At 42.8% G+C, this 27,475-nt stretch overlaps 1 protein-coding gene across 2 annotated transcripts in view; it reads left to right on the top strand.

Moving 5' to 3' along the window:
* XRRA1 (X-ray radiation resistance associated 1) overlaps positions 1 to 27,475 on the top strand; it is a 61,372-nt gene that overhangs the window by 14,759 nt on the left and 19,138 nt on the right. For both annotated transcript variants that reach the window (XM_070425622.1, XM_070425623.1), the window contains exons 5-13: positions 306 to 487; positions 2,837 to 2,908; positions 3,882 to 3,954; positions 6,705 to 6,802; positions 12,016 to 12,149; positions 18,065 to 18,193; positions 19,118 to 19,335; positions 21,604 to 21,644; positions 23,016 to 23,141. In XM_070425622.1, the coding sequence (XP_070281723.1) occupies positions 306 to 487; positions 2,837 to 2,908; positions 3,882 to 3,954; positions 6,705 to 6,802; positions 12,016 to 12,149; positions 18,065 to 18,193; positions 19,118 to 19,335; positions 21,604 to 21,644; positions 23,016 to 23,141 (1,073 nt within the window). The remainder of the gene's footprint in view (positions 1 to 305; positions 488 to 2,836; positions 2,909 to 3,881; positions 3,955 to 6,704; positions 6,803 to 12,015; positions 12,150 to 18,064; positions 18,194 to 19,117; positions 19,336 to 21,603; positions 21,645 to 23,015; positions 23,142 to 27,475) is intronic.

Here is a 27,475-nt window from a genome sequence, read left to right as displayed (position 1 = left end):
TAGAATTTAAAGGCAAAAATGTGGAGGAAGGAATTAGGCAAATCATTTCATCTCTTTGAGTCTTCGCCTTTTCATCTGTGAAATGGGGCAGTACCATATCTTCACTGGGCTTGGGGGCCAATTAATTGAAATAATTATGTAGACATCTTCTCCCTAACCCCCATCGCCAGTAGCAGCACAGTATCTGGTGCATATTAGGTAATGAGGAGCCTTTTTGGTTTTAGTATTTTAGATAAACAATCTGTAAGTACACTAGCTGTGGCTTTGAAAGAGTTTGCTCCTGACTGTTCTGATCTTCTCAACAGGCCGAGGACATTGGTTAGTGGCTCGAAAAAACCTCAAGAAGAAGCCCAAGGGAAGTGCGGTTGAGGCACCACCTGAAGGTCAGAAAAGCCAGAAGGTTTCTTTTGAGACCAAAGGGAAGAAAAAGTCTCAAAGGAAAAACCAAGCAGACATTCCTGAACACGTGCTGGACCAGGATTTTCTGGTGAGAGTCAATGCATCCTGGAATGACTGGCAATATCAGCTGGTGGCTGTCCTGCTGCTCCGCTCTACAGCTACCCCAGCCCACCCCAGACTTTGAGGGGCAGATTCAGTACAGCCGGATGGTGAAGGAACCCGGAGCTTTATGTGTAAAGCTTTCTTTACACCTTGTGAGATTTATCCGTTTTTTTTTGTTTTTTTTTAAAATATATTTTATTGATTTTTTACAGAGAGGAAGGGAGAGAGATAGAGAATTGGAAACATCGATGAGAGAGAAACATCGATCAGCTGCCTCCTGCACATCTCCCACTGGGGATGTGCTCGCAACCTAGGTACATGCCCTTGACCAGAATCAAACCTGGGACCCTTCAGTCCGCAGGCCGATGCTCTATCCACTGAGCCAAACCGGTTTCGGCTTATCCCTGTTTTGTTGTTGCCATTGTGCAGTTGGGGAATCCGAGGCCCTGAGGGCTAATTTGCCTTGGCCAAGGTAAAGTATGGCTAGTAATTAGAACTCGGGTCTGCTCAGGATCAGAACTATTCAGGATTAGAACTCTGGTTCATGACTCTGAAACCTATGCCTGTACATTCTATCAGGTAAAAATTCTTCATTGAGTTGGGGAGGCAAATGAGTAAATCAAGGTGAACAGTAAATTGAAAATCCCATTCCAGTACCTAGTAGGGTGTAGCGATTCCTGCTCTGCTCTGGGGAGATCTCTCTAGGAGCAGGGGGGCTTGGGGAGCTCTATCTACACTCCTCAACCTCTGTCCTATGGGTATAGTGTCTGGCTGACAACCAGGAGAGACGACCAGATATCACCCAGTGCCTGGGGCAGGCTTTCCAAAGAGGGCTGGGTCGCTGTGTTACAGACCAGCAGGTAATGTCACGTCTGCTCTGTGCAATGCCTCAGTGCTTTGAGAGGGAACTATGAGAACTGGACTGTGTTCAATATTAAAGCACAGTCCAGTTCTCATAGTTCCCTATGAAGAACTCTCTGGCAGCCTGCTTTGTTCTAGGCTCTCTTGTGGATCTCAAGAGATGGGTTTCTGCACAGATCAGATGTTGAAAGAGAGCTTTGAGGGGATAGGTAGTTGAATCTCACCTCAAGTGGTGAGGTGTAAGCTTTCCACAGAGTCCTATGGAATTTCTTTCATGATTTTGTTCACTTCTCTTTGAGGGTGGGAAGGACTGAAACAGCAGTACTGAGGAAGGGCAGAAACACTTCTCATTGTGGTCTTTCCCCCTTTGTTTCCAGCAACATATAAGGTCCACATTAATCGAGATGGCTTCTTATCCATGTTGCCACTTTGGATAGCATCTAGTGACTGCCTCCCTAGCCTTCTCTTGTTTTTCTTCCTCTCAAACGCACCTTGCTTTTTCCTGTCTTGATAGGTTTCACAGCCCCTGCCACCCACTTTCATGAGACCAACTCCTACTTAACTCTTAGGTCTCAGTTGAACGGTTACTTCCTTCAGTAACTATGGCCTCACTTCTGCCTCCTATAATTGTTTCCCTTAGCATCTTGAATTTCTCATTTAAAATATTTATCACATAAAAACTTTCTTGCTATTTGGCTTCCATGCACTTGAAAGTTGCATGAAGACATGGAATATTTCTGTTTTTCCTTTATTATCTTCCCAGTGCCTGGTTCCATGTCTAAACATAAAAGACATCATAAATAAATGATTAACAGAAAAAAGGAATGATGCTCAGTTAAACAGAAATAGAAGCTCCAAAGTTGAACTTTTCTTCCAACCTTTTAGTGTTGAGGGGCAACATATGGTAGTCAAAAAAGCACAAAGTTTAGTGATGACAGATTTGGGTTTAAATCATAGATTTCTCACTAGCTCTTAGTCTTATTTTTCTCATTTTAAAGGGGTATAATAATAGTTAAGATTAGAAGAAAATTTGATGATATATTTAGCATAATGCATGGTCCAACATAGTGATTAATAAATATTCAGTGAATGAATGGATGGAGGGATGAATGGATGAATGAATGAATGAACAAATGAATAAATTATGACAAATGTATCATATTGGTAAAGCCCCAGAAATATAGATTTTTTTAGAACCAGGTAGAGAAAACAAGGCCAAAAAGACAGAGAAGGAACAGAGAGGAGGGAATCCTCCTAAGAACCCCATAAAGTCAATGTTACTATCCCCATCTTACAGATGGGGAACTGGGAGGTGGAAAAGCTGAGATGGCAGCTTTGTTCTGAACAACTTCAAAGCCCATGCTCTTCCCACTGTACCAGGCTGCCTTCCTCAGCAGGAAGTCATTTGTTGCCCTGGCCAATTAGATAAACTTTGTTGGGACCTTAAGAGTTGACTCTCTGCACTGTGTTCCAGCTGAAGCACCACTGTGTGATGAGCCCATCAGAACTGTGCACCGTTAACGTGAGCGGCCTGAAGTTCTCTAAGGTGAGGCCAGCCAGCAGGGATGTAATTGGGGTGAGCCACACCTGAGGTGGCTCCTGGCTATTTGTCCATTGGACCTCCTGAGTCCCTGGGGCATGGGGATCTGGTCACAAGGGAAGGGGAGGGTCAGACAAGGACTCGTGGGTGGAAACAACATTAAGACACAATCTTCTGTTCTAAATTTGGTCTTATCATGTCCCATGTGAGGTGAATGAAAGGAAATAGCCTTGTAGAAGTGTGTTTGAATTGGCCATAGAATTTTGTTGGGGCATGATTCATTGTGTGACAGCATTCCCATCAAAAGAGCCTACAGGAGAAGTTTCTGTCAGGTTTCAGTGCCAGAAGTGGTAATGTTTCTCTCAAGATGCTGGTTTGTTCTTAACTTATAGATACTGTGACTCACGTAACGAATCCTGTTTCTTTCTTTGCATTGGCTAATAGGTATCTCAGAGCCAAATGTGTGGCCTACCATTAACCAATGTATATACAGGATATTATGGCATGCATTTTTGTTTGTAGGTCTTCCATGGCATACAAAGAGAGATTGCTTATATAATACTATACAGCAATTAAAGTGAATGAACTAGAACTACATGTAGCAACACAAGTAAATCTCAAAAACATAGTATTGAGCAAGAAAGGCAGGTTGCAGAATATCTACAGTAAGATTGCATTCAATATAGTTTTAAAAACATGTAAATAATACTATATATAGTTTATGGATACATATGTAATTTGTAATACAAGTATGGGGATGGTAGAGATGGGCTCAGACACATTTGTGGGGGGGGGGAGAAGAATGTGATTAGGAGGGATATGAAGGGAGGGGCAACTCTGAAATGTTTTTCTTTAAAGAAATTTGAAGCAAAGACAGCAAAATATTCAGACTTATTAAAGCTGGATAGTGGTTACATGGGTCTTCAGAGTATCATTCACTGTACTTTTCTGAACATTCTTTTGAAATGCCTTTCTGCAGGCTAAGGAAAAGGACTTCAAGAATTTCAATTCCGTGATTTATATCAATGCCTCAGAAAACTTGCTACCTCTAGGTGAGCTTTTTCTGCCTGAAAACTGTCTTCTGCCTCTTGGCCGGCACAGCCAGTCACTCAAGTTAGAACCTGCCTGTCAGTCCATCTGTGACTGGCCACTCATCTATTTTTTGTAGTACAGTAGGCTGTGTGCTAGAGAATGCACAGATCTGGATTGTAACCCAGAGTAGGCACTACTATTGAGAACATTTTTCTGTGAGCTGTTGCTTCTCTATGTGTAAATGGAGATAATTGGCTTCCTTTTTCCTCTCTGAGACAAGATGCCTGGTAGGCTCAGATGAGATGGGTATATAAAGATGTTTTTGAGCCAGTAAGAGCTCCTATTGGAGCATAAAGCCTTCTTATTTATTTAGCAAATCCACAGCGACCCCTGCTGGATGTCAGGACTGTGTGAATGCTTGGCTTTTAGAAATGAATGCAGCCAAGTTCTATTTTGCTGAGTCTTAGTTTAGTGGTAGAGATGGGCTCAGACACAGTTATAGCAGAGTACAGTAAATGCAGTGATAGAGGGAATCACAAAAGGCTATGCGAGAATATAAGCAAGACATCAAAGGCCAGAGTGTCTGGAGATACTTCTGAGAAGAGGAGCACCTAACTGAGAGCTAAAAAACTGAATAGAAGAGACTCAGGAATTAGAAGGTAAGGTTGACTGAGCAGATGTGGATGGCAATACCTCATCAGGGTCCCTGAGGAAGCTTTGTATGTCTGCAAGGGATGCAGGTAGTAGAGAATAGAAACTAGAAAGCTTGGTAGGGAGGAGATTATCAAGGGCCCTGAGTGCCTTGAACTTGATCCTGCAGGCAGGGAGAGCCTTGAACAGCTTTTAAATAGAGAGGCTCAGTGGTGGTTCTGAGGAGGGTGGATTATAAGAGAAGAAGAAGGTGGAGGTTGGGAAACCTGGGAGGTGGTTTTATTTTTCCAAGGGAGGGGAGGTGAGACCTGAATCAGGGCCATGGCATTAAGGATAATAGGGGTTAAGATAAAAAGATTCAGGAGGAGGCAGAGATAACAGGACTTGGTAACTAGTGGGCATCTGGAGAGAAGGAGGATCAAGAGGATTCACTGAGACAGAGAGCACTAGAGGAAAGGTAGGTTCGGGAAGAAATAGGATGAGTTCCATCTGAATGCGTTGTTTGAGCAGTGTTTTTGAAGAAGCATGTGATGAAGTCCCTGCCCTTGAGGAAACAGGGTAGTCTGTCAGGAACATGGCCTTGAATACAAAGGCCAACAGGCATATGAAAGGATGCTCAACCTCATTAATAATTAAAACAGCATCAAAATGCTATTTTCTACTTATCAAATGCTGGCAAAAAAATGAGGACTGATGGCAGTTGGACCACATTGGTAGGGAAATGGATACCGTACTCTCGAATTCAACAGGCAGAAGTGTAATAAATTGGTGCAACATCTTCGGAAGGCAATTTGACAATTTCTCTTAAAACAGTCATTGCCTTTCATCTAGTTGCTCCACTTCCAGGAATTTATTCTACAGAAACACACTTGTACAGGATGTTCGTTGGAAATATCCTGAAATATCTACTTTTTAAAATTGAGGCTTTACTGAACATTCTGACTTATAAGACCACCATAGGCCACACTTGACACGGGGTTCACTTAGAAGGATCTAAGTAATTCCACACAGCCACACACATCACCAGTTCCTCTTCAGTGAAGGCCTCATAGCATTTCGTGTAGCAGTTCATATAACCATCTGTGAGTCATCTGTGGCCACCAGGTCAGGTCCAAGACAATGAAACTCTCATTGGGTGGATGTAGGAGCCATTCTGGCTTTAAAACGTCATTTCCCACCGGAACAAATAGCCACTGTAATACTCCGTGGACATAGCTCCTAGAGTTTCTGCAAAGGACGTCCAATTATAGGAGTCACCACACACAGGGAAGCCCAAAGTTTGGTGTCGCCACCAGGTATTTATTGTCCGTTTATAGTTTCTCTTAGTCCAGATGTGATTTTTATCACAGCGATATTGCTCAGTAACATGGTTATCATACCATTTGTTCCAGGTTACAGGGGCACAGACTAGAAAGTTAACCCAAGGTCCAGTTGTCATGCAGAAGGGAAAGTGTTTTTACCTTCTATCCAGGTAGCCTAAAAGCTGTCAATAGGGGAATGGTTAAATAAACCAGGGCATGTCTATATTGTAGAACATAATTTAGACATTATGCAGATCTATAGTTTTGACATGGAGTAATCCTTAAGTCATATTGTTAAGGGGGAAAACAGCAAGTCATAGTACAGTGTGAATGGTATAATTCCATTTCTATAAAAAAGAAGTGTGTGTGTGTTTCAGTAGACACATGAGAAAAAGTCTGGAATATATACATGAAACTTTCAATAATTATCTCAGTATTGAGATTAAAGGAAACTGTTATTTTCTGTGTTTTTTACTTTTTTGGTGGACATGTTTTACTTGTATGATCAGAAATTATTATTATTTTTATTTTATTTTGTTATAATGTTTAAAATGGGCTTTGGAGTTAGGCAGTCTTAGAGTCAACTTTTGGCCCTTCACTTACCAGAAATTCTATTTTAGCAAATCACTTAGCCTAGCTGAGCCTCTCATTCTTCAGCTCGTTTTCAGGATTGTTAGAGACTTAGAGGTCATGCATGTAAAGCACCGTACCCAGCGCCTGGCCCAACCCCTGGGGAGCCCAGTAAACGACCACTGTTAATATCGTTATCTTAAGTCCTTCACCAGCTGAAGATTCCCTTTCTCCTCCACCCCTTATAGAGGCATTTCAGACGTTTCCAGCCTTAAGGGAACTGGAGCTTGCGTTTAACGGAGTCAAAAAAATCCACGTGAAACATGGAGACTTTAAGTTCTTGGAAGTAAGTTGGAGGTAGGGAGTTTTTGGTGCCCACCTGTCTTCCTGTAAGGAATGGGTGTAGCGGTCTCTCTTGCCTGCTTACAACTGTTGGGAAGGGGCTTCCTGGGCCTTGAAAGCCAGACCCCTGCTTCAGGGCAGTCCTCTGGGGAGGGTAGTGGGGTTGATGGTAGTGATGGGGGTAATGGGATTGGTGGTGGTGGTGGTGGCAGCAGTAGCAAATAGATGAGAATATATTATTCCTATGGCCATGGTGTAGGGCCCTGGAAAATAATTGCCAAAGGTCAGATCCAAAGGGGTCTGCAGAAAAGTGAGTTTAAACAGAGTATTAAAGGAAGGAGAGCTTGAGGGGCGTCCTGGATCCAGTGGGGGTTAAGTGCTAGGCACAGCAGATTGGACCAGCTGAACTAGAGGCATGTGGACGATTCCACAGACCACCCTGAGTGAGCCAGATTGGTTCCATCGGGCTTAGATAAGGCTGGCTATAGGCCTAGTCCACATGAAGTAAAATAGGACTTTTATCAGTTCTATAGCAGGCTCTTTACACTTGAACATCCACAGCTGTTCTCTAAACTCCAGATTCAAAAAAATACAGAAAAATTAGCTTGCATTCTTGGCTCTCTCCTAAATTAAATTTCCTGTAGTCATGCATTTTCTATGCGTGTTCTTGTACTTCAAGTTGATCATCTCTTCAACTTCATGAAAACTTTAGTGCCACTTTTCACAAAGAAACAGAGCTTTTGTCACTGCCTGAGACTCAGTGTATACTTGGAGAGCTGGAGCGAGGTGCGGGGCTGGGCATCTGGCCAGGCTCCCTTGCTGAATAATGGACTCTTCCCCACACACTGCCCTTGTAGCAGAAGTGTTTCCGATTCACACCTCAGCAAAATGTCTGTATGTCATGAGCCTTGGGGTTGACCCCAAATACTTGGTAACTTAAATTATTTAATCTGCAAACATCAGTGGTCAGCCTTTCTTCACAAAAGCCCCCACTTAATCTGGGGAAGGGGTGGGGTGGCAGCAAGAAAAGACCTTCCACAGAGTGAATAGTTTAGGAAGTTGATGTCCTTTATATGTCAAAGTTTTGACTGTTTGGGATGGCAGTCCTCCTAAAATGGATTATATACAGTTATATCCTTGCATTCTTAAAGCATGCCATACTGAATGTACTGGTACCTCCTCTCTGCGTTTTCAAGTTATACTAAGGATAACAGGGATTTCTCTGATTGAGAACAGGAGTGGTCCTCAGACTTGTCCTAAAAGTCCAATAAAACAGAGAGAGTAAGTTTACAACAACTGATGCAATTGTGTGTGCTATGTGAAAAACATCTTACACTAGATTTTAGTATAGATAGTGGGAAACAGGTTCCAGGTGCTCTAGAGATATAGGGAACCATTACCCCGATCTACAGGCCCGTGAGCTTCTTACGAACTTCCATTTATTCATTATTTTACTTTTAAAAAGGTAGTTACTGAGCTCCTTCAAGTCATGCATGGTGCCAGGCATCTTCGTTTCCTTACACCTACTATTTTAAACCCTTATTTCAAGTGCCAATGGGCCATGGGGAGGGGACATGGCTATGGGCTCTGACCCCACAGCTGACTAGCTTGGCTCTACGGGTTGATCATGACTGACTTCTCGGAGGCTCTACTTTACAGTTTGACTAGAGGTCCGATGCACAAAAATTCGTGCAAGAGTAAGCTTTTCTTCCCCCATCTGCCGGCACTGGCTGCCCTCCGGCGCTCGGGACCCGGGCTTTCCTCCTTTGGCCGCCGGCAGGCAGCTGGGACCCGGGCTGGCTTCCTCCAGGCCCCGGCTTCTTCAGGAAGGAAGTCCGGAAAGACGTCTGGAAGACATCTGGTCTAATTAGCATATTACCCTTTTATTATTATAGATAGCTTCTGATGGATTGTGTTTATCCAGCAGACCCAACCTTACCCAAGGGAATTTATTTACATAATAGAGTAGACCAAAGTCATGATGCAGAGTATAAATGAAAAGACCAAATCTCTTGGCCAGTCATTCAATTTCATCTCTCTTGGAATTGCAAGGGCTCTCTAAGAAAAAGAATAAACCTGTCAAATGTCCTGAGTTTACAGCTCACAGTAATGAATATTTTGATGTGTGATAAAACGTGATATGACTCAGAAGATATAGTAGCCAGGTTAGGAATCTTGTTTGCCAGAAAGGCTGCCATCCAGAGTAAAATTCTTCAGGTCAATTTAGAAAAACTTAATTTTGTCATAATTTGATTCTCTGCAACCGGATCTGAAAAAGGGTCAGCTGGAGCCCTGCCCTGAGAGTCAGGAGAACTTGTTTCTAGTCTCGGTCCTGCTACTTCTTTGGCATACCTCCTTGGCCAAATAATCTGGGACTTATGTTTCCTCCTCTGTAAATTCTGGGCCAGCTGTGAAATTCTGACCTGCGATTCTAAGACTATTCATGTCTTCGAGCCGCCCTTAATTCTGTGGAAAGCAAATTCAGACCCAACATTAAATGGCTAAAGCAGCTAGGAAAAGGGTCAGCAAACTTTTTCTGTAAGAAGCCAGACAGTAAATATTTTAGGCTTTGTGGTCCATATGGTCATACTTAGTCAACTCTGCTGTTGTAGAAGGAAGAAACCATAGACAACACAAAAACAAATGAGAAGGGCTGTGTTCCACTACAACTTTATGAGGCTGAAATTTGAATTTTACATAATTTTCACACAATGTTGTTGTTATTTTGATTTTTTTCCAACCATTTAAAAATATAGTGACAGGAGAAGATTTGACTTTGGGTGATGGGCACATGGTGCAATATATAATATACAATGTTACAATATCTTGTAACATAGAAACCCACGCCTGAAACCTATATGATCATGTTGACCAATGTCACCCCAATAAATTTAATTGAAAAATATAAAATAAAAATATAAAAATCATTTTTACCTCACAGGCCAAGCAAAACAGTCAGCAGGTTGGATTTGGATCACAGGTCTTAGTGTGCCAACTCCTGAGCTGGAACACTGGTGAAACAGCTCAGGATGGTTGGAATGGAGAGTGAGAAATGGTAGAGTATGGATAGATGAGCCTGGAGAGGTAACAGGAGAGAAACTGTGGAGAACCTTGGAAGTCTTGCTAAGGAGTTTGGACCTTCTCCTCTGGATACCAGGGATCCACTGAGGGGTTTGGGACAGGAGTAATTGGATCAGAACTGCATTGTAGAAAAACACTATGGCTACTGTATGAAAAATGGGTCGGAAGGAATAAGTTTGAGAGATATTAAGGAGGTAGAATCCATGGTCTGTTGACTACCCACTTATGGATATGAGGGAAGAATTTTCCCCACCTTTACCTGTGCTTATCCGAGCTAGCTTTCCAGGTCTTCCTCCTCGAAGGCTTGCTTCTCTGCCAAGTGGGATCGCCCCTTTGTGTGAATTCTCACAACTTGGAATTTGCTGCTGAAGGCATAAGCTTGGCTCTCGTTAGGTGCTTGGCACCTGTCATGGCCTGCCTAGTCTTATCAGGCTCTCTCTTAATAACACGGACTCTTATTATAGCCAGACAGTTTATAGCTATTGGAACAAGCAAGGCTGTCTCCTGCCTGCTGGCTCCTATACGTGCCACTTGCTGCACTGCATGTTTTTTTTTTTTTGTTTGTTTGTTTTGCTTTTAACAATTTGGTGAATACTGACTAGGCTCTGAGGACAGCTTAGGTGTCACCTGCTCTGTGAAGCTTATCTGGACTCCTGGTAGAGCTGACCATTCCTTCCTTTATGCTTCAGACATCTATCCCAGCAGCATTGCTACTTGATACACATATATGTATCTAGCTGCCTGCTAGGTGGTGAACTTGCAGAGGGCAGGAACTGGTCCAAAGTAAACCGTCAGTATAGGGGCTTTGAATGAAGGGACGGTGATGATGATGATGATGACAGTCAACGTCAACTAAGCATTTCCTGTGTACTAGACTCCATGGTAAAGGCTTTACCTATATAATTCCGCATAAGAGCCCATTAGTATTTCCACTTCGTAGGGAAGGAAACTCAGATTAGGTAATTTGCCCAAGATCACACAGTTAGCCAGGATTTAAACCCAGGTCTACCGAGTCCATCAATTAGTTACTAAATGGAGTCAGACCAAACCCAGTCCTCCTCTGGAAGTGAGCTTCAGTCAGTTGTACGTGCCTGACTGACTATGTAATCCTTAAGCCACCAACCAGAGACCTTGCTCCTGCACCAACTGGATAAGATACTGAAACTGGCCTTATTCGACAAGCTCCAATGGGTATGTGAAGGTGGAGCGGAAGGGAAGGGAGAAAGCAGACTCATACATAAGAGCTAAAGTGAGTGTTTAGAGAGGCTCAGAAAAGAGAAAACAAAAACTGAACTGACATCATTTATACCAACTGCCTTTGTCTTGTTGAGAGAAACTCAGTTTCCTGACTGGCCTCCTGACCCTAGTCAAGTATCTCATTAATCTGGCCAATTAAAAGGTGGTTGATGATGGGGCGACAAGTGGGGTCATTATCCTTATAAGCCAACTGGATAAGCCAGTTCATTTCAGCTGATTTTTTATGTGCACCTGCTTAGTGCCAGGTCCTGAGCTAGGTTACAAGGATACAGAGATACTGTGGCATGACCCTTGACCTCAGAGAGTTTATGGTCTAGTCCACTACTGTGTGCCAGGACTCTGCTAGGCACTTCCATGTACCAACATCCTTATTCCTCAGACATATATCCAGCTATGGAAGATAACAGCCTACTGTGAGAAAGACCCCCAGAGCAGTCTAGATAAAGCACTCACAGTCAGAGGAGAGCAAGAGAGATTCCATCTAGCCAGAGAGTTAGGAAAGGTTTTGTAGGAGGCAGCTCTGACCTGGTCTTTGGGGCTTAGATTGAGATACATGGAGAAAGGGCGTTCTTGGTTGAGTGATAAAGCTAAAGCGAAGACCTTAGGTAAAGTGAGGCAAGGAATGGTAGGGGGTCACTTTGGCCAGCACCAAAGAATAAATAAAGGTTTGCAGTGGGAGCTTAGGCTGACAAATAGGTTGGGAACTGACTCTGATAGACCTTAAATATTAATCCAGAGACTCAGGGTTGTTTTAGCCCGTGGGTGATACCCCTCCCCCAGAAGTTAAAAAAAAAAAGTAGCTAGCTGCCACCTCATGTATGAAAATTAATTGTCCTGCATAGAACTTAGGTTCTCCCTTCTTTTTTCTTTGCACTGTAGTTCCTGGACCTTTCCTTCAACAGCCTGAATCCGGAGGCCATCTGTGATCTCGGGATTCTGCCCCGCCTCCGTGTCCTGCTCCTCACAGGCAATGGGCTCACCTCCCTGCCAATGAATTTGGGTGTCACAGAGCAGTAAGTTCTACAGCCGAGACTCCATCTTTGTGTTTCTTCGTGAACCTTCATCTGGGTACAAGTAACCCAGGAAATAGTCCAAAGCAGTTCAGAAGTCTTATAACGACAGGCTCCCAGTAAAGGCAACCATGGGAGCAGGACCCCAAAGGATAGGGAGGCCTCGATGGGCGTTCCCACTCCTCTGTGTTATTAGGAGAGACACAGGTGTCTGGCAAGTTGCTCTACTTGCTTCTGATTGGTCACTGGTAAATTGTGGATATTGCTCTTGCCAGACTATTCTTCATGAACCCTCTAAATAAGCTTTGCATGTTCCCATCCCGAACATTTGCTGAGGCCATGCCTTTTGGCCAGAATGTACTGGTTCTCCCTCTTAATAATAATAATAATAATAATAACAACAACACACATGTAGTACTTAACACATATTAACTCATTTAATCCTCACACCTATGAGTAGGTGTCCTATTGTCACCCCCATTTAATAGACAAGGAAATTGAAGCATAGCTAGGGATAAATAACTCAGCTAGAGTTACAAAGCCAATAAGTGGCAGAGCCAGGTCCATCTGACTCCAGAGACCACACTTAAGACCATTGTATCCTCTTCTTACGTAGATTTTGTATATATTCCAAGGGTTAGTTTCAGACCCTCCTCCTTTCCCTATCAGAAGCCTTCCCATCTTAACCATTTTTAAGTGTACACTTCCATGGCATTAAGTACATCCAAATTGTTGTGCAACCATCACCACCATCCCTCTACAGAACTCCTTTCATCTTCCGAAAATTCCAATAACTGACTACTGAATCAGACACTTCTAAGAAGAATGCCAGATAACTCCCTGGATTCCAATCATATTCCTTTTTGCCCTCAAGGTAGACCAACAATCATATCTACTTTTGATAATTAGTACCAACCACCCAGCCAATATAATAAGCCCCTCTTTTCCTGCCAATTGGTTCAATGGAACAGAGAAGCCAAGTGGCCAGTAGCAAACTCAATCTCTGGTTAAGTGGAACTATGCTTGTGTCCCCTGTAAAAGTATTCCTCCTGAGGAAACTAAGACCTCTAACTCAGAAGAGCTCAGAGGTGCAGGATGAGAAGCAAAGATGCTGCATATGGAGTGTTAGGTACACTGCTAAGAGGAGCAGCTCTCATTTTCATTCATTAATTCCTAGATCCTCTATTCTGGTTGTGAGGCTTTCTCAGCCTCTCTGCTACTTCTGGAGTCAGCACACCCTAGTGGAAAAGTGGCCCTGAATATTGCATGAACCTCTTTGCATCTCTTCTTCCAAATATTAACCTCCCCAATTTTGGGTGGTTAATTCCAAGAATCCTTAAAGAAGATTTTTTTTAACACATATATGTATTTGGGTCTTTATTTTCTAATTTATACTCATTATTTAGTTTGCAATACCGTGAACTTTTCCATTTATTTTGGCCAAGTTCCTAGGGGCACTCAAATATGGAACCATTTTAAACGACATTAAACCAGCTGGATATTTTCTGAATCACTCTGATGATACAAATTTGGGCTACAGTTTTGTGAGAGTACCAGTCTGCCCTCTGCATTGCCCTTTCCTGTTCACTCCAAGGCAGCCTTCCCCTGGCCATGGATGAGGGGAAGGGAGGTAGTCCTGGTGCACTCTCTCCGAAGGGTATATCCCTTTAGGATCGCAGATTCATATAGGGGGTCTGCAAGTACAGGCCCCTCCTCCTGTTTCAATAAGACCAGCAAATGTCCTCAAGGCAAAAGTGGCTTCTTGTGCTCAGTTCCTATCTCTGGATTTTTAGATTTTGGCATAATATTTCCTTACATGTTTTTAAATGATAGGTCTTTTTTTGTTTTTATATTTTATTCATTATTCCAATTTCAATGAAAAGTCTTGTTACGTAAAGTAAAGCAAGTCTTCACTACTCTACACTTCTATTTCCTTACATATAAGCTCAGGAGAATAAATGCACCCCTACTTACATCAGAGTAACAATTGAAATAATTGTGCTTTAAAGCCTGTGAGGCTCCGGACAAATATTATTGTCATTTTCTTCCCACTCATCTGTCCACTCCCAGTATGCTCTGTGGATCAACCTCTTAAATGTTGGTGATCCCCAGTTGTCCTCTCTTAACCTGCTATTTTTCTTAATCTTTATGCTCTTTCTTAATGGTCTCATCTTGTTCAGTCTGTTATTTCTCTGCCTCACTCTAGCTTCTGAGCTGTAATCCTATAGATCCTGTTTATCATACCAAACTCATAGACATGCCATGCCAAGTGGGGCTCAGTGGTGGGCACTGCTCTCCATGCTAGAAACCTAGACATATACCTGAATTCTTCCCTCCCTCACTCATCTATCCAGTCATCAGATGCTTTGAATTGTACTTCCTAACTTTTTCTCAAACCTGCCCGTTTCTGTTTGTCTCAGTTTCCAGTTTCTTACCTCCTAACCCATCCTCCTTACCATCAGCCAAAGTGATGTTTCTAAAATGCACATCTGATTCTACCACCTCCCTGCTTACAGTCCTTCAGCAGCTCCTCACTGTGCTAGATAAACTCCATTAACATTGAGTGTAAGGCTTCATGAATGGACTCTACCTACTTCTCCATCCTCTTTTCTCTTCACCTTTCTCCATTTCAGCATATACCTCCTCTATTGTGAATTATTTGCATCTCCATTTCTGGATAGATCACATTATTATATCTGGGTGCATGAAGGGAATCATATTTGACCTACTCCATCTTTTGACAGCTCTCATACTTGTTTTGACCGACAGCTGATACTTGAGCTCTCCCATTAGGCCTATTCCCTTTCCCCACTGGACCATACGAGTCAGCTCTCGCAGGCTTGACCAGCACAGATCAGAGGGGCTTGTTACCTCCCTCTTTCTAATCACTGTGCTCCCAGCACCACCTAAGAGAGCACTAGCTTTGTAGCAGCCACATCACAAGTCCTCTTCTACTCAAGTTAACTGTTAATCCATGCCTCCCTCATCCTGTGTTTGGCCTGGTGGGTTTTCTGTATCTTATCACAGGCACTGATCTGACATTTGAACATACCTTAGAGCTTGCTAAATTTCATCTTGTTTGCCACAGCCAGTCAGTTGAACGGTAATTTTAGCCAAAGTCTTGCAATGTAAAATAAAAGAAACCCCCTTTCACCATACAGATAAAGGAATTGACCAGAGATGCTTGACACCACCGAGAACTGACAGCAAGCAAAGCAGCAGCAGCCCGAGAATCAGAGCTCAGGGGTCCTGATCCCCATCCCCATGCTGCGTCTAAAGGGACACACAAAAATTAAGTTAAACCTGTCAGATTTTAAATGCCATTAATTCCTTTGGCCAAGAGAAGGTATAATAAAAATAGCACCACTCTGAACAGCTGGAAACCTCGGCCTCTCCACTACTAACAGACTCCTACCACTTCTAAGAGCTCTTCTCCCAGGATTGCCCTGGGAAGGGCTTAGTGGGGGAGCCTGAGGCTTTCTTCCGAAGTCATGCATCTTGTCCTCCTCACCCACCTACTGACTGTCCCCCTATTTTAAGACAAACTTTTCTATGTTATAATTAGGGTGACACTTTTAAAAGGCAAAGCACTGTAACTTGTCACAAGAGACAGGACAGAGCCAGCTTCTTCTCCATTATGGGGTCTAAGAGGAATTTCTTTGAAAGCTTATTTCTTAGCTGTTTAGTATTTTACTGGAGTAAAATAAAGGTTGGCCAATTAATTATAAATCAACAGAGTTGCTGTGCACCCTCCTGTAATTCTCTCAGGTGCCGGTAGAAATTTAAAATTAAATGTATAAAAGTTGGTCCTTTCAGAAAGGAAAAAAGTCATCTGTGACCTTGAAATTCATGAACAAAGGCTTCTTTCCTTCTCTGTTGTCTCTGGTCTTTGGATGTCAAGCCTGTTTCCCTTCACGCTGCCAGGGCTCTTTCTGAAACCATATCTGACTGCTTCCCTTTCTAGTCAGAACTGTCATGGTTATAACTAGAACACTGGGGAATCTCACAGCCATGCCTTAGGACCACACTAAATGTAGGTCCTAGGCATTATGGGGGAGCCAGGCAGGTCTGTCAGCTTTCACACCTGCTCCTCTCTGACTTGCCTCATTTTTCTGTGCAGGTGAGCTGCCTGTGTCTGTGTAGGCCCCGTAGTGGGAAACATGACTGCCCAGAGCTTCTAAATACATTACAGTTCAGCCACCAAGAGATCCTTTCCCTCCCTGTTCCTTCCCCTCTATCACTGAGGTTAAGAGCACAGCAAATTCCCTCTCCATATTTCACGGTGTAACTTAAATGTTGCCTTCCTGGGGCCTTCCTCACTGAGTGGGTAACTCCCACCTGCTTTGCACCTCTGTTATAGCCTTTGTCCCACTGCGAGCAGTGTGTCCGCCTCCTCCACGAGACTGTAAGCCTCTTGAGGGAGAGAATGCATTTGTTCTTTTTCTCGTTGTATTCTCAGTGCCCAGCTCCGTAAATGTTTGTAAAAGAAATTCGTGAGTGTGAATGGATGAGCGAATGACCATTATACCCTCTCTAAATTCACCTTTGAAATATTCCTGACTCTAGTGTCCTGTTATAGTCCTTTTGGACTTTTGAACTCACTACCTATCTTCATCAAGCTCTCTCTGGCACAGGCAACAACTACCCTTCCACCTCCCCACCCTTTACTAGTAATCCACACGGGACTTGAAGATGTGATGTGAGAGGTGAGGGCTGCAGGACAGGGCCTGGGGTTTCGAGTCAAGTTTGAGCTCTGCCACGTTCTAGCTTTGAGACTATAGGCAAGTCACTCTGAGTTTGAGTTTCCTCATCTGAAAAGGAGATAACACTTGTCTTCCATAGTGCCGCTCTGAGAGGACATATCTAAAACACCTAACACAGCCCTAGCCGATTTTTCTCAGTGGTTAGAGCGTCAGCTCTCGGACTGAAGGGTCTCAGGTTCCATTCCAGTCAAGGGCACATACCTTCACCTTCATTGCAGGTTCAATCTCAGACCCATTTGGGGTACAATTAACAACAAAAAACACCCAACACAATGCCAGGAATGCAGTAAGCTCTGAAGAAATGTTACTCTACCTTCTTACTATTTGTGGCTTATATGCATCTATATGTATTTATGACTGAATGTCAGTGTGTGTGTTTATGAGTGTATGGAGGAGATGGAATGAGAACATGACTTAAGTCACCTGCCTTTGTGTACTTAAAAGGAGTTACCTAGACCTCATCCACCTGGGGACAAAATTGAGGTCACATTAATGGTAGTACCTAAAAGGCCACTACTTCCTGCCCCATCTGTGTGACTCAGGACCTCAGCCTGTTAAATCCCACTTTTGGGTGTTTCTGGGACTCCTCCAAGGGTTTAAGTTTAAAAAGAGACTTCTCGGTTTTTCACTGATGTGTGCATTTTATGAAGGCACGTTAGCCTTACCGCAACCAGCCTACCTTACCCCACCTACTCAGTGGCAAGGCTGTGGTCCATGTCAAGGGCATTGTCTCCTGGTGCTCTCCTGGTGAGCATCCTTGGGGTGATACAGCATACCCGGGTGTCTGTCCCGACCCCCAAATCTGCAGTGTTCTTCCTGCAGAACACTTTCCCCAACTCAGTTATGCCTCAGTCACTCTGGTATTTTCCATGAGAACTACAAGTGGCCCTTTCCCCCAATCTTGCCACAACCGAGTCTCACAGAGCCTATCAGTGAATGGATGGAACCTTTCTCCATACAGAAGACGATGTATGAGTGAGGTTGGGGGAGGGAACGACATGTTCTGGTCCTTCTCTGAGGGACCTCTCTGGGCCACTAGAGAAGTTTCCAAGTTGGTTAGACCTCTTGATTGATTCCTTATCCTCCATTTCTTCCTGGGGATGGTGGAGTTTGTCCCCTGCCCTTGCTCATTAACCAAGATCTTTTCACTCACAGGGAGACATCTGTATCATCGCTGACAAGCAAGAGGTACATCCTGAGGTTCCCAGCACTGGAGACACTGATGCTGGATGACAACAAACTCTCCAACCCCAATTGCTTTGCCAGCCTGGCCGGGCTTAGGAGGTAAGGCCACAAGCCTCTCTCTGCAGGGCCCTCTATACCCCCAGCCTAGCTCACACCCTGAATGCCACTCTGGAAGCCAAAAGGCCTGGGTTTCAATTCCAACTCCACCACTTATCTCTGCTGTGTGGCCGTGGGTAAGTCATTTCTCCCCCTCTGAGCTTTAACCCAGCCATAAAAGTAAAGCATCAGTAAAGACACTTCTGATCATGTGACTGGATTAGAAGCCACAAAGAGAAAGGTGGGAAAGGGGAGAGATTACCAGAGACAGAATCCTGACCCTGAGAGAGGAGACAGGAAAAAAGAAAAAAAGAGTCAGAATCAGAAAGATAAATTTAACGCTTTTTTTGATTGAAGTAAAGAAAATGCTGGCACTTAAATGGTTAAGTTTTATTTTTTTAAAAAATATATTTTATTGATTTTTTACAGAGAGGAAGGGAGAGGGATAGAGAGTTAGAAACATCAATGAGAGAGAAACATCGATCAGCCGCTTCCTGCATACCCCCTACTGGGGATGTGCCCGAAACCAAAGTACATTCCCTTGACTGGAATTGAACCTGGGACCCTTCAGTCTGCAGGCTGACGCTCTATCCACTGAGCCAAACCGGTTAGGGCTAAATGGTTAAGCTTTAGATCCCTGGAAATTTTACTTTGGATTCAGCTACCATTTACTGAACACGACTTTGTTCAGTAAACCATTTATGTTACCTCATTTAATCTTCACAAGAACCTTGAAAGGTTAATAAATATTATTCCCATTTTAGAGATAGGGATATTGAGGCCCAGAGAGGCTAAGTCACTGGCTCAGGGTCACACAAGAAGAGTAAGTGTCCAAGACTGAGTCCATATTCTTCCCTAAAGTTGCTTGGTATGTGTCCCTGAGGTATAATATTGCCGAGATTCTGTATTCACTTTCCTTAATTGAAGACTGAAGAAGTTAAGCCTGGACCAAAACAAGATTTTCCGGATCCCGTACCTACAGCAGGTTCAGCTCCGCAACGGGTCGGGGGAATGGGTTGGAGACAGTGGGAGTCCTCGGAGAGGGCCCCCATCCATTCTGCAGCCCAAATCCTGGATATTTGAGGCCTCAGATGAACATCCGAATTATACCATACTGCCCATGAAAAAGGATGATGACCGGACAGGTGAGTGATGCCCCTCGTTCCAGAGACTCTAGCCCCATGGTGAGTGGAAGCTTCTGAGAGTTTATTCTGAAAGTCTGGCTCCCTGGGGAGCTGCTGCACTTCAGCTATTGGGCCTGGGGAGGTGGAGGTCTCACATGAATTATTTCAGTGACTTTCTAACTAGTTCTCAGTTAAGATGCTTCTAAAATCTACTTAAAAGTTGATTTTTAAAAAAACCTGAACAAGAAACTCAGAGGTAAGGCTTTCTGGAGATGGTTAATTCTGGGGTGCACTGATGTTCTCAAAGGACTCAGGTTCTTTCTAGCCTCTTTTCTGCCGTCCTTGGCCAGCTTGCTTGTCTCTGTAGGTTGATCCCTGGTGAGTCTCAAGATGGCCCCCAAGTGCCAACAAAGCCAGATGGCAACAAAGACGGTTTCCTTTCATGTGTTGCTTTTCATTTTGCTGTTTAAATTATTCTTTCAAAGAGGGTTTACATGTAGTAGACTTTTCTGAGTTTCTAAATATTCAAAATCACCTTTACATTGGAATGCTAGTTTGGCTGAATAGCTTTAAAATAGTTTTCCCTTAAAACTTTGATGATATTACTCCATTGCCCTCTAGATCCGTTGTTGCCAATGATGCCAATCCGATTCTCATCTCTGTAGGAAATCTACTTTTGCTTTCCGGAATTTAATATATTCCTCTTATCCTTTGGGATTTTTACTAAGGTGCATCTTCATGTACAACTCTTTTTATTTATCCTGTGAGGTACTTTAAAGGTTCTTTCAATCAGAGACATGTGGTTTTCTTCACCTTGGAGAAATTTCCTTTCTTTTCCCCTTTCCATTCTCTTTGTCATCTCCATCTGAAATTCCATAATTTGCTTAAAGCTGGATCTACCTTCTAGTCCTCTTTCCTGTTATTCTTTACATTTCTTTGCCTTTTTGCACTGCATCCGGAGAGTCAGCTTAATCTTTCATTTTATGAATTAGCTCTTCAATTGGGTCTGCTCATTTATGCAGCACATTTATTAAGCCTTTTGTTTGATTACCCTATTTTAAATTCACAGAATAGTTAATAGCTTCTCTTCCCTGCTTTTGTTTTAGGAATGAAATAGCCTTTCAAATTTCTCAGAGGATACAATTATTCTATTTTAAAGTTTTATTTTTGTTCACTAAATTCTCTTGTGGTGTTTCTTTCAGATGCTAGTTCTTCTATTTTTCATATTTAATGACTTTGTTTCATAGTGTTAATTTTCCTAAGATACAAGGAGATTCTTAATTGTCCATCTTTTTGTTGAACAATTCCCAATCAGAACCTGAGGATGCAGGTTGTGATGTCTGGGCTGCTTCCTGAGTGTGGAGAAGGGCAGGATGTGCATTCAGGCTATGCTGCAGCTCATTTTCTAGATGTGGGGGGGGGCTCTCTGCCTCCCCAGAGGATTGCTCCTCAGCACCCACACCTGTGACCACAGCCCTTCCTCCTGCCACTTCCTACTTTGTTCCTTGCACAAACCTTTCCCAGACTCCTGTCCAGCCCGAGTCACAGAAGTTGTTTATGCCGTGTGGTATTCCACCCCATCATGGTTTGTGATATTTCATGGAACCTTTTACAGTATGTCATTAACACGTGGAAAGGATCTCGTTAGCTGGAGCAAAGGTGAGTGGTGCTTGCACAGGATGTAGTCCCGGTCAGTGCTCTGATTTATTAGGTTGAACACAACTGTTTATTGGCTCATCTCTTTCTGCTGGTCCCAAAATGACATCACTCTGCAGCCTCCCACAGTGCTCCTGGTTATTCTTCGCCTTTCTCCTGAATTCACTGTCTTAACACATTCCATTTCTACTAATATAACAAATAGTATTTTTAAATCCTCTGACATAATATCCTTTATCCACATTTCTCTCTTCTAAGATACATTGGTTTGTCTTCTGATCAATACTAACTGCCCAGTAGTTCTGAGGCTAGAAAGAGCTTGTATGTTGCAAAGTCAAAAAGAAGGTCGGTTTAGTAAGTGAGGGGTGCAGGGTAGCATGAGATAAGATTGGAAAAGTAGGCAGGGGCAGGTCAGGCAGGACCTCAAAGGCCTTGCCAAGGAGTTTGGATTTTATTTTAAGTGCAAAGGGCTCATTACCTGACAGATGTCACCGCCAGCTCCATTGAGTATTGGGTGAGGACCCCTCTCGGAGGAACTCTGCTGTACACAGTGGGTGGCTGGCCCAGACTCTGGCCTCTCTGGAGTCACTCCATGCTCTCACCAACCTTTGTTCTATTTCTCTTTTGTTTCAGAGGTTGTGTTCTCACCTTACCCTGGATTCTCAACCGCAGAGGTAAGCACTATTTCTTTTATATTTGCATCCTTGAGTTAGAACATTAATTTTAATAAGCAAAGGTGAGTTATTGGAGCCATTTGGAGAGACATTTATACATATCACATTTGGAGTTATGGAGAGACATTTATACACACGACATTGAAGAAACTGATTCGTTGAACAAATATTTCCCCTGTACTTATCACATGCTGGGCGCTGTGCTGGCCTGTGGAGATGCAGTGATTGGTAGACTAGACAGGCAGGTCCTGGGCCTCACACAGCACATGGGCCGCATTCACTGTGCTCAGATGCTACTCAGTAAGTGGAGGTTGCTGCCTCCAGTGATGAAGCTGGCATTGAAGTAAAGCTGCCACCAGATGGATTTCATTTAGCTCCTAATGAGAGTCCCCCAAAGCGAGTGGTCCTTGCCAGTTATTCCAATCCAGGGTCACGCCACTAGCTTAGACACTTTATTTTTGTTAGCCCAGAATACTGGTTTTCCTCTCAAGGTAAACACTTACTACCCAAGCTCACGAAGATTGATGCACCAACTAAGTGTTGATTTATTTTACAATATGAAGTACAACTCCACATTAGCTAATGGAGCCTGGAAGAGAATCTTGTTCATTTGACCCCAGTCAGTAGCCCAACATCTACCTTGTAGTTTCCTCGGGTTCCATCCAACTCAGGAACCAGTGAGTGAACTGAGTTAGGCACGCTTAACGCAGCTATTTCAATTTTCTGTTTGATCAAACATGTTGACCCTCGGCAAGTTGGGTTGTGCTGAGAGGCCAAGACCCTGCAAGTTACCCAGATGCACAATGGGCCACGTTCAGGCCCCACAGCCTGCCTGAAGTGATTCAGGACTTAGCTGTTGTTCCATCCTGCCATGAAGAGCCTCCACTGTAGGACGTGAGCTAACCCATCAGCCAGGTGGTCAAGGTTCAGGTCACTCTTCTCCGTCTCCCCACTGGGAAAAGCCCCCTTAACAATGCAAGCAACTCCCCTTTGTCCTCTGGAGAAATTTTAGCCCAGTTATGTAGAAGGAGGGTCCAGTTCAGGATAAGGGCTGTAGGACAGTGTGGGAGGAGGGGACAAAGAACCTCTGATGTCTACACCAGTGCTGCTACCCTTTGGCCTCAGAGAACTTGACATGGGAACTTTGGGTGCTGGGGAATTAGCTCACATGTGAGCTCAGAGAACTTGGAACCAGAACTCTGGGCCCTTGGAGACATCTTCCTTTATGACCCCAGGTGTAGCTTCTGTCCAAGCTTCTCTACAATGGCTATTCCTTTCACCACACCCATAGGAAGGTCATGCTGGCCCTCGTGGCTTTCAACTTCTTTATCATCAAGGCACTTTGACTTGGACTTTTTTTTTCCTTCTAAGACAAACAAGGTATGTGCACTTCCTCCCATATTTGAGATTCTTCCCGTGAAGTTACTGAAGGCCAGGAACCAGACGCTGGCCCCACCCTTCCCAGAGCTGAGGTGCCTTAGCCTGGCCTACAACAAGGTGACTTTTTGCTTCTCGACCTATTTCCTCAGGGGCACAGATGGGAGGGTAGAATGCCAGCTGCTCTGGCCTAAAGGCCAGCCCTCTAATTCCCTGCATTATAGGTCTGGGGCTCAGGAATTCTCAGGGTAGAGGAAGTGGAGGGAGTTTAGGCCAAGGCAGGGGTCCATCCATTCAGTCACAGATATTTATTTAGCAATTGTCATGTATCAGGCTCTGTTTTAGGCTTGGGTATACAGATGTGTAAAGAAAGATTGGGTCCTGCTCTTACGGGGTTTGTCACTATAGAGAAGACTAATACCGGACAAATAATCACAATATAAGCATGTTTAGTGTTATACAGAAACTGATAGTGCTATGAAGTATATGATGGGGATGAGGAAGGGTGTCTAACCTAATATTTGGGATTAGGGAAGATTCTGGAGAGAGTGGTATTTAAGTTGAGATCTGAATCAATGAATTTAATTAGGTGAAAAGTAAGGGTAGAGTATAGAGAAATGTTCTAGCCCTAAGGAACAGCAGATATAAAGTCCATGGGACAGATTTAACATGTGTTTCCTTAACATGTTTTACGTTAATATATTTTGCCAATATCCATGTCCTGTTTTAATTCCTGTAAACCCCACTAACAGAGCCCTTCTCAAGTCTGAAATACAGACAACTTTTAAGGTACTCTGCTTACATTCATTCTAAGGCAATCAGCTAAACCCCCGAGGTGTTTTCTTCCAAGGGTTTTATCATTTTAGCTTTGGCATTTAGGTCTTTGATCTATTTTGAGTTCATCTTTGTATGTGGTGTGAAATAGAGGTTTTCTCAACATCATGTATTGAAAAGACTATTCTTTCCCCATTGAGTGATCTTCTCACCCTGTACAAAGTGGACCATAGGTGTGTTATGGATTCCTCTTTCATTTTTGAAATTGGTAATTTGTGTCTTAGTTTATTGATCCAAGATAGTTAGAAGTTATCCCTTTTATTGAATGTTTTATTATTAAACTACCTGCTGGTTTCACTGTATTTCTCTATTATTTGTCTGTTTTCCATTTTATTAATTTCTGCTCAAAATTTTATTTTGTACTACTCAATGAATTTAATTTGCTCTTATTTTTCTAATTTCCCAAGTAGTATAATTTTAGGCCGTTGATTTAGACCATTCTTCTTCTTTTTTAAAAAATATGTTTTTATTGATGTTTAGAGAGAGAGAGGAAGGGAAAGGAATATAGAGATAGAAACATTGATAGGAGAGAAGCATCATCGAATGGCTGCCTCCTGCACATCATCTACTGGGGATCAAGCCCACAACAGGAGCATGTGCCCTGACCAGGAATCGAACCAGTGACCTCTTGGTTCAGAGATTTATGCTTAACCATGGAGCCACACCAGCCAAACAGACCTTTCTTCTTTTTAATATAAGCATTGATTTAGCTGCATCCTACAAATTGTGATTTGTGTTTTTTTCTTTTCTTTTCTTTCCTTTCCTTTTAAATATATTTGTATTGATTTCAGAGAGGAAGGGAGAGGGAGAGAGAGATAGAAACATCAATGATGAGAGAGAATCATTGATCAGACCTCCTGCACGCCCCCTACTGGGAATCAAGCCCGCAATCCAGGCATGTGCCGGGATCCTTCAGTCCACGGGCCAAACTGGCTAGGGCATGTTTTTATTTTCATTCAATTAAAATATTTTAAAATTTTGTTGTGAGTTCTTCTTTGACTCATGGGTTGTGTAGAAGTGAGTCAATTTCCAAATTTATGGAGCTCTTTTATATGTCTTATATTTGTTTGTTTCTAATTTAATTCTGTTGTGGTCAGATAGCATAAGCTGTATGATTTTATTCTCCTGAAATCTGTTTAAGCTTGTTTTATGGTCCACCCAATATTCTATCTTCATGGACATTCCATATTAATTTAGGAAAAAAATGTGTATTCTGCAGTTTTGAGTGTAGTGTTCTCTCTCTCTCTCTCTCTCTCTCTCTCTCTCTCTCCATATATATATAAAGTTAAGGTGGTTGGTAGTGTGAGCAGAGCTTTTCTGTACCATTTTTTGTCTAGTTGCTCTATTGGTTATGGAGAGCTGTGTGTTAAAATCTCTAGTCATGATTGTGTATTTGGTTTTTATTCTCCCTCTAGTTTTGTCAGCTCTGCTGCATGTGTTTTGAAGCTCTACTCTCAGGTATATATACATTTAGAATGATTATATATACCTGTATATGTTGATCCTTTCATTATTGTGACTGTCACTCTTTGGATCTAATAACATCCTTGTCTTGGTGTACATTTTGTCTGATTTTAATAGAGATACGCAGCATACTCTTACTATTGGCATAGTATATCTCTTTCTATCTTTTTACTATCAACCAAACTATAGTTTTATATTTAAAGCACTTCTCTTTGAGACAGCATATAGCTGGTTTTTGCTGGGGTGCCAGAGCATTTTTCTGTGTTCCCACTCTGGCCTCAGGTTGCAGCCTTCCCTGGGTTCCTACACCTGAGGGGTTTATATCCACACATTTGTTCCTTCCCCATCAATAGACTGGTTTTCCTTGTTACTTAGTGCTGGCTGGTCTGGTGGTAGCAGGGGTAAAGTGGCCAAAGGAAGGGTCCAACCCCAGTCTTAAGTACGCCCTGGGTCCCTGTCTCAAGAATGGGCCTTTCCCGTAGTCCTACCCCTCTCTCAGCTGTAGCAGACCTCTAATTCCTGCCTTTCCTGCAGTGGCAGCTGCTCAACTCCTCCAGGCCTACACCCTGAGGAAGGCGTTCTCCAGCCTCCCTTCCTGTGTCCAGTCTTTCACACACAAATGGGTGTGAACCCCCCTTGTGTCTGCAGCCTGTTCTCTTACTCTAGCCCACACTTGGCCTTTAGCAAGTCATTAAAAATTTTAGCTGATTTCTTTTTTTTTTTTTGCTTTGTTTTTTTTTTATTATTTATTTATTCATTTTCTTTATTGATTAAGGTATTACATATGTGTCCTTATCCCCCCCATTACCTCCCCCCACCCCCTACTCATGCCCTCAACCCCCTGGTGTCTGTGTCCATTGATTAGGCTTATATGCATGCATACAAGTCCTTTGGTTGATCTCTCCCTCTTACCCCCACCCTCCCTTACCTGCCCTTTGAGTTTTGAGCACCTGATCGATGCTTCTCTGTCTCTGGATCTGTTTTTGTTCATTAGTTTATGTTGTTCATTATATTCCACAAATGAGTGAGATCATGTGATATTTATCTTTCTCTGACTGGCTTATTTCGCTTAGCATTGCAGTTCTATCCATGCTGTTGCAAATGGTAAGAATTCCTTCTTTTTTACCGCAGCGAAGTATTCCATTGTGTAGATGTACCACAGTTTTCTAATCTACTCATCTGCTGATGGGCACTTAGGCTGTTTCCAAATCTTAGCTATGGTAAATTGTGCTGCTATGAACATAGGGGTGTATATATCCTTTCTGATTGGTGTTTCTAGTTTCTTGGGATATACTACTATTCCTAGAAGTGGTATCACTGGGTCAAATGGGAGTTCCATTTTTAGTTTTTTGAGGAAACTCCATACTATTCTCCACAGTGGCTGTACCAGTCTGCATTCCCACCAGCAGTGCACGAGGGTTCCTTTTTCTCCGCATCCTCGCCAGCACTTGTCATTTGTTGATTTGTTGATGATAGCCATTCTGACAGGTGTGCGATGGTACCACATTGTCGTTTTGATTTGCATCTCTCAGATGATTAATGACTTTGAGCATGTTTTCATATGTCTCTTGGCCTTCCTTATGTCCTCTTTTGAAAAGTATCTATTTAGGTATGTGGCCCATATTTTTGATTGGGTTGTTTATCTTCCTTTTGTTAAGTTGTATGAGTTCCCTGTTAATGTTGGAGATTAAACTTTTATCAGAGATATCATTGGCAAATATGTTCTCCCATACCGTGGGTTTAATTGTTGTTTTGTTGATGGTTTCTTTTGCTATATAGAAGCTTTTTATTTTGATGTAGTCCCATTTGTTTATTTTCTCTTTAGTTTCCATTGCCCTAGGACTATATCGGTGAAGATATTGCTTTGGCATATGTTTGCGATTTCGTTGCCTGTGGATTCCTCTAATATTTTTATGGTTTCCCATCTTAGGTTTAAGCCCTTTATCCATTTTGAGTTTATTTTTGTGTATGGTGTAAGTTAGTGGTCTAGTTTCATTTTTTTGCATGTATCTGTCCAATTTTCCCAGCACCATTTATTGAAGAGGCTGTTATGACTCCATTGTATGTTCTTGCCTCCTTTGTCAAATATTAATTGAGCATAGAGGTTTGGGTCAATTTCTGGGCTCTGTATTCTATTCCATTGGTCTATAAGTCTG

Source organism: Myotis yumanensis, unplaced genomic scaffold (assembly GCF_028538775.1).
Source record: "Myotis yumanensis isolate MYYU_CA2020_CCGP unplaced genomic scaffold, mMyoYum1.0.hap1 SCAF_10, whole genome shotgun sequence".
Taxonomy (NCBI): domain Eukaryota; kingdom Metazoa; phylum Chordata; class Mammalia; order Chiroptera; family Vespertilionidae; genus Myotis; species Myotis yumanensis.
This window is presented reverse-complemented; position numbering and strand designations above follow the sequence as displayed.